This window comes from Chaetodon trifascialis, chromosome 18 (genome assembly GCF_039877785.1).
Source record: "Chaetodon trifascialis isolate fChaTrf1 chromosome 18, fChaTrf1.hap1, whole genome shotgun sequence".
NCBI lineage: Eukaryota > Metazoa > Chordata > Actinopteri > Chaetodontiformes > Chaetodontidae > Chaetodon > Chaetodon trifascialis.
Genome location: NC_092073.1, coordinates 2,581,083 through 2,588,191, shown reverse-complemented (window position 1 = coordinate 2,588,191; position 7,109 = coordinate 2,581,083). Strand labels below are relative to the sequence as shown.

Here is a 7,109-nt window from a genome sequence, read left to right as displayed (position 1 = left end):
TAGTGCATGTGCTCATTGTATTGCTGCCTCAGTGTTTTGCTTCTTCCCGTTGCTCTACATGATTTCTGTCCTTTTCTGTCCTCTGTCCTATCCTGTCCTTTGCCTGTTGATTGTGTTGCTTTTGTTGTCATTCTAGAATTTTATTGTCTTACATTTTTTATTTATTAATCTGTCACTTCATTGGTTTTACAACATGTTGGCAAAAGACTGCGATTGAAAATTAGCCAACTGGCTATAACTGCCACATTTACAGACATGCTGATTATTTATTTATTTATTTATTTATTTATTTATTTATTTATTTATTTTTGCTAGTCAAAAGACATTGTCCAGACATTTTTTTCACATTCACACATAGGAGGAAATAGAAACTGCATCTTTCAGACACTGGCCTGTATGTGGCTGCATGGTGGCGCTACTGACCTCACTGTTGAAGACGAGGGGAACCCAGAAGGGAACCTTAGTGCCAAATACGACCGTTTTCATCTCTGCCGCGCAGCAATCACAAATAACGACTGCTGGTATAGTGGAACTCAGAAGAGATTACCTGGTCGTGACAGAGGCCAGCGGATATGGGATGACATCACAATGATGTCATGATACCTGCATGTGTGCCATCCTGTGCCAGAACGCGCTGACAGGATGTAGGCTCACTGCTAAAATCGTTGTGTTTTGTGTGAAACTGACACTTCTGCGTGCAGACTCGGTTTGATCCATCCACTGTGAGTGTCAGCAGTGCGCCTGCGCTTCTCTCCCTCTCCCTCTTCCCCTCCTCCTTCCTCCGTCTGTGTGGCTTCGTTTTCTACCTGACAGCTCATCGGGAGACATGCACAGAATCAAGCCCCGAGCCTGTGACGAGCAGAGATAAAGGAGGTGTGGGTATAGGGAGTCTGGGCTGGATACAAACCGGCTGTTGTCCTGAGCATCCTGCTGCACACAGAGGCATGGAGCGCTCCTGATCCCGACACAGCTCAGCCATTCTTCCGTCGTCACATCTTGGATCAGTTTGGATATTTGGAGGCCTGACCATGTCTGCGAGAGTGAAGGGGATCCTGACCAAAGACAGTGTCAGCCTGCTGCCCTGTTTCTATTTTGTAGAGGTGGGTTGATGGTGCATGCTTCTCATTCAGAGCAGCGTCTGTATCCCGATCTGACAACACTACAGCTGATTGAGCGTGTAGTCTGATGTGGTCACCAAAGATCCATTACTAAAGATCACCCCAAATGAAAGTGGGCTTCCCATGACGATCATCTGAACATGATTGATACTATTTAGATATGTAGGTCAAAAAGAACGGAGCCAGTATTAAAACGCAACACTGTACTCAGCAAATGCAATGTCGTGCGTCGAGGTGATTTTCCTCCAACAGAAGCCTGAATATGTTTAATCATTCATCTGGTAGGCTATTTGTAGGATACCGTGTAGCCACCTGTATCCATAATGTAAATAAATGACTTGATTGATTATTTTCTGAAGAAATGCATTGCTGCTTTTTGGATTTCTTACATGTTGCTTTTGTGTTCATTGATATTTCCATTTCCCAAACAACCTGAAATTGGCTGTCTCCACATATAACATATCGGCCTACAGAGTAAGTCTCTCTTGAGGGAAGAAAGCACAGGACACACACACACACACACACACACACACACACACACACACACACACACACACACACACACACACACACACACGATAATGAACAACACTCCAACAGATGCAACAGACGACCTTGCAATCACAGATTCAGACACATATTTTGACCATTAAATCATATTTGCAATGCAGTGCACATTGTGAAAATTGCTGCCACACCAACAAATGATTTTACACACAAATAGACTAAGTAGATTAACATGTACAGCACAGGCATAATGCAAACATGATGAGGAAATTTAGACGAACAGAATGGCAGACTCACACTGTCAAGTGGCTTTAAATATGACAGGGTAGTGTAGCCATGATAGATGTGGATGGAAGGATTTCTTAGTGGCAACAGTGTCTTTCAATATGGGGCCAACCAGACTCTTGATGATGATGTTTTGCATTGTATTTTTAAGAATATCGGGTTGAAAATGCTTATTTAATAAGAATAAGTCTAATGGATTGAAGGCTTCAAACAGTGGAGTACAGATTGCATGGAGGTTGTGGTGACTGTCACTTGTTCCCCTGCTGTGCACTTTATGCATGCTCTAGTTCACCACTGGCCCATGGCTCTCTAATCAAACTGACATCAAGTATTTTACAGTTATGATGGATGCTGTTGGGATGACTGCATCATTCCTATGGATTTCTCTTGCAGCGGTGACTTGGCCAGGGGATTCCCTTGATTTGGTTTTGTTTTCAGAATCTTTCATTTACATTTCAATGCACTCTCACTACAATTACAATGAACAAGAAATGTCAGCCTAGAGCTTTACAAATTGCTAAAGATGCTGTTCACTGAGGGATTTCTTGGCCTCTATTTTTACAAACAGCAGGAAGCATTTAAACTAGGTCAATGCTTAAAGTTAATTCTATTCAGTGAACTGCAGCATTTGAGCATAATTAGGCCCACTCAGACTCATTCCCGAGTGTGTGTTTCAGTGGCCGGTGCACAGAGAGTGGAGATGGTGGCCCGTTCAGCTCAATCCTATCCTGCTCTCCTGTCAGCTGTGACTCCCACAATAGACAAGGAGGGTACATCAGAACATGCAAACTATGATGTGTCCCTCTTCCCTTTTCCTCTGCAGTCAGAACTCATGGCTGTTCAAATGCCATATGCACTCTTAATGCTGATAGCTTCTGAGTCAGAAAAAGGAAAAGCAGATCTCACACAGACCTAAATGTAATTGAGTGATGTCTGATTGGAGCCTCAGGGTGTGTTTTGGTATTTGTACTTTTGTATTATCTGTGGAGCATTTTTGTGTACTCTTTAATATGTTATATTTGCTGGTGTTGTGTGCCCATATGCGTTAATGGGGCCAGTTTTGTAGAGTCCAAGCCAAATAAGTATCTATCTATCTATCTATCTATCTATCTATCTATCTATCTATCTATCTATCTATCTATCTATCTATCTATCTATCTATCTATCTATCGTGTCCGTCCGTCCGTCCGTCCGTCTGTCTGTCAGTCAGTCTGATATTACAGCTGTCTTACAAGAGTTGCACATCAGATGTGATTTCTCAAATAGAGCACTCTGCCTTCTTTCAGTGCAGCAAACAAAGCGTCAACAGTTATTTTGTTCTTTATTTGTGCATAAAATGTAAACAAACAAAAAAAACAAGAAAAATACAACAACAAAAAATGCACAGGTGAAATGAAAAAAACTCTGTGGCTTGTAAAAGGAACACACCTAACACTGAAATTAAAGAGAGCTGGGTTTGCTTGCCACAAATTTACAGATATAAGTACTTTTAAAATATCCAAAGAAGAGAAGAAAAAACAATGTTCAAACAAGAAATACTGGAAATAAAGAGTTAAAGAAAAAAGAGATAAAAGCAAGTTTTACATGCCTCATTTGCATTGTGCTGTACTTCCTTAAGAGAAGTTGTTTAAGATCTTTTGTAAAAGTCAAAAAGTGAGGTGTGACTGCAAAATGAAGCAGACAAGCTGTTCCATATGAGTGGACCTCTGTTACTAACTGAAAACTGGCCATGGCTAGCTCTGTACAACTGACTATAAGCATCAGCAGATCTGGTGTGACAACAGTGAATTTGAGACCTAGTTACAAAGACTCTGTGAAAGGAAAAGGGAAGTAAATTATTAAGAAATCGAAATACTAAAGTACCTATCTGAAGTTTATTGATGTTGAGCATTCGAGCTAGAATTAGTGAGCATTTTACATATTCAAGTGCATTATTAGCCATGAGAGGAAGGTAAAGATGATCTGACGGGGCTCTATTTTTAAACTTGTATAAGCATTAGTTTTTCATATTAAAGGATAATTTATTGCATTTGTACCAGATATCCATCCTATCAAGAACATTGTTCGTGCAAGTTATAAACCTATATTCATCTTTATCTGAAAGAAAATATTGGTATCTTCAGCATATAAAATGCACAAATGTTTAATATTAAATGCAACTTGAGGTATAGAAGAAATAAAAGAGGACCTAGAATTGAACCTTGTGGAAACCCACACTGTATGTGATGGTATGATGAGTTGGTTTCTTTACAAATTACATATTATTTCTTGCAGGGAGTTTTTACACCAGTTAAGTTCAATACCAATACCAATATCTGATAATATAGTATGATCTATAAAAGCTTTTGACAAATTAATAAATATATCAATCGTGAATTATTTGTTGCCGAAAGCTGTGACTATTCTGTCAGCTAACTGAAAACAAGAAATGTCAGATATTATGTCAATTAATGTAATGTCATGGTATGAAAGTAATAACAAAATAATCATTGAGTCTCATTTGTTCAATCAGTTCACTCTTTTCCCTTTTAAAGATTTGTTTGTCACATCCATGTCACATAATCTTAGTGAAGGTTCCAAGTGAGCTGAGCTGAGACTAAAAGATGACGTGAAAACACTGGAGACCACTGATTGGTCAGAGAATCATCACTTGAATCATCACCCAGTCCCATGTGTTGTTTCCCAACTGCTGGAAAAGTGAAGTGAGCTAAGAATCCTGCCTACATTGAGAGGTAGTATCTGCAGAAAAAAAAGTAAAGAAAAGTACCTGGCAGTAGGGCTGTCCAGGAATATTCTAAAGCTGAATATATATTCGAATTGTAAAAAAACATCCTGACATTTGATTGTGAAAATTTTAATTCTATTGTGGGGAAAAAACAGCAATTACAATAGAAACTCTGGTTTTGTATTATTTTGTAAAATAATCAAAATACTTTTAGTGGATGACAGCCCAAGACCGAAAGTGAGTCGAGTCGGCACATTTCAAGTCAAATCCATTACAGAGAAAAAACAAAATCACACGAAAAAGTCATCATGAACCATGTGAGAATGGAACAAAAGAAAAGTGTCAGATCAGCAGCTGTAGCAGAGAAGAAATGTATTCATATATTCATATTGTTCTTAAAAAAGAAGAAATTAGTTGGTAACACAAGCTTATTCCTTAAGCTTATTCCTTCAGAATATGACTTTATAACGAAGTCACAAAAGTGTTTTTCCCCCTTTGGAGAAAGGCAGGCTATCTGTTTCTGACTTAAAACAGTAAAAACTTAAAACAGGTCCGGTCCACATGTCAGTTTAGTTCATCCCTAAGAGAATATTCTAAATATGAGAAAATTACTTAAGAAAAAATACGTTCATATGGTGGTTCTTGCAGGAGGCACAATGACTTTCCTGTTCTCAGAACAAATAGCTTAACAAGAACGACCAATAAGTGGAACTCTCCAGGGAGTTCTAGGATCAGTGTGAAAGATCTGGAAAATTTCGTTTTTTTCACCAAATAATTCCAATTCCAATTCCAAGTAATTCCTGCATCAACTTGTTAATATATGACCATAAGTAACCCCAACAAAGGTACCCTCAGCATTCCCAGCTCCATCCAGCTGGTAATTACACCGCTGTCATTAGGGAAGACTCAGTGAGGTTAATCAGAACACAAACTAAGAGCTGAAACGACAGTGCATTCTTTATGCAGTGTACAGCACTTTGGCAACATTACATTTCTCTGTTTGAGTGAGGAATATTTGGGAACCCATTGGTACGTCTTACTATCAGTCAAAATGTCAAAAGTCCTGTTCCTTCTGAGCAATATAACCTGTAGGCTTTGGTTCACTCTGTGTGTGTTACTATGGTGATCCAAGCAATGCGTGCATCAGATTTGGTTGTATTCCACTCTTCTGAAGTGCAGCACAATGATGTTTACTGTTGTAAATATTTACTTGTTTTACTTATTGGTTATGATGTTCCTGTAAATAACTGACATCAAAAGTATGACCCATAATCAAGATGGTTATACAAAGTGATGGCAATGCTTGTAGACGCACCTACTTGCTGTCAGTTTCACCGTAAACCTCACAGATTTCATCTTGTAGGTTGTTTGGATTATCCTCGGAAGATATTAGTTCAGAATGTTGATTGCAAGAGCAGGTAGTGCGCGTGCCTCACAGCAAGGAGGTTGCCGTTTCGATCCCCGGGTCGGGCCTTTCTGTGTGAAGTTTGCATGTTCTTCCCGTGCATGCGTGGGTTCTCTCTGGGCACTCTGGCTTCCTCCCACAGACCAAAAACATGCTCATTAGGTTAATTGGTGACTCTAAAATTGGCCCTAGGTGTGAGTGTGAGTGTGAATGGTTGTGTGTTGCCCTGCGATCGACTGTCGACTGGTCCAGGGTGTACCCCGCCTCTTGCCCGTTGACTGGTTAGCTGGGATAGGCTCCAGCCCCCCCGCAACCCCGAAAGGGATAGGCGGTATAGAAAATGCATGGATGGATGGATTGCAATTATTGACGTCAAATGCTTCTGCATTTTCAATAACCCCAGCTGTGCAGAAAAAGAAAATGTTCAAAACATGGAGCCTATATTTGATGCTATTAAGATTATTTAGAGGCAGATAAGCAGAAGAAGAAAGTGTCATTTTTAGTCTTGGACTGAACACTCCAGCATCGAGTGATACCCTCATAGTGTGGTGATTGTTCCTGTATGTGTCTGACCTGGTTGAATTTATTAAAGGTTCTCCAGAGTCAAATCTTTAGGTGAAAACTGTAAATTACAGTCAGCTTATACAATGCTTTTCATTTGCGGTTTTGATCCAAAACTTTCACCATCTTATCAGGCTTTGAAAATCCATATCAGATGATCTGAGTACTGGCAGATAAATGGGGGGAAAAAGGAAGGACATTGCCAGAGATCCAGTCAGCATGAAAGAAAAGAAGCTGATAGTGAGATAGAACAGTGCAATATGTGACACAGATAGGGCCTTTGCGTGTGACAGAAACTGAGGTAATGAAGGCAAGGCAAAGAGAATGAGACACAGAGAGCTGGCTGGCCGTGAGTGTTAGCAGATGTGGGGCAATGGAGCATCTCTGCTGAGCTGACCTCTCCCAGAGGAGCCAAGACTTTTCAGAGAAAGAGAGCGTAAGGAATACTAAGACATTCTGCTCTGGTTTATCACTCTCATATTCCTTCATTCTGACTACACTGTTTGTT

General features: G+C 39.9%; 1 protein-coding gene across 1 annotated transcript in view; it reads left to right on the top strand.

Annotated features, from left to right (window-relative positions):
- Positions 1 to 598: 598 nt before the first annotated feature.
- LOC139346970 (phospholipid phosphatase-related protein type 4) overlaps positions 599 to 7,109 on the top strand; it is a 76,585-nt gene continuing 70,074 nt past the window's right edge. The window contains exon 1 of the mRNA XM_070986370.1: positions 599 to 1,100. Coding sequence (XP_070842471.1) covers positions 1,029 to 1,100 — 72 coding nt within the window. The 5' untranslated portion in view covers positions 599 to 1,028. The remainder of the gene's footprint in view (positions 1,101 to 7,109) is intronic.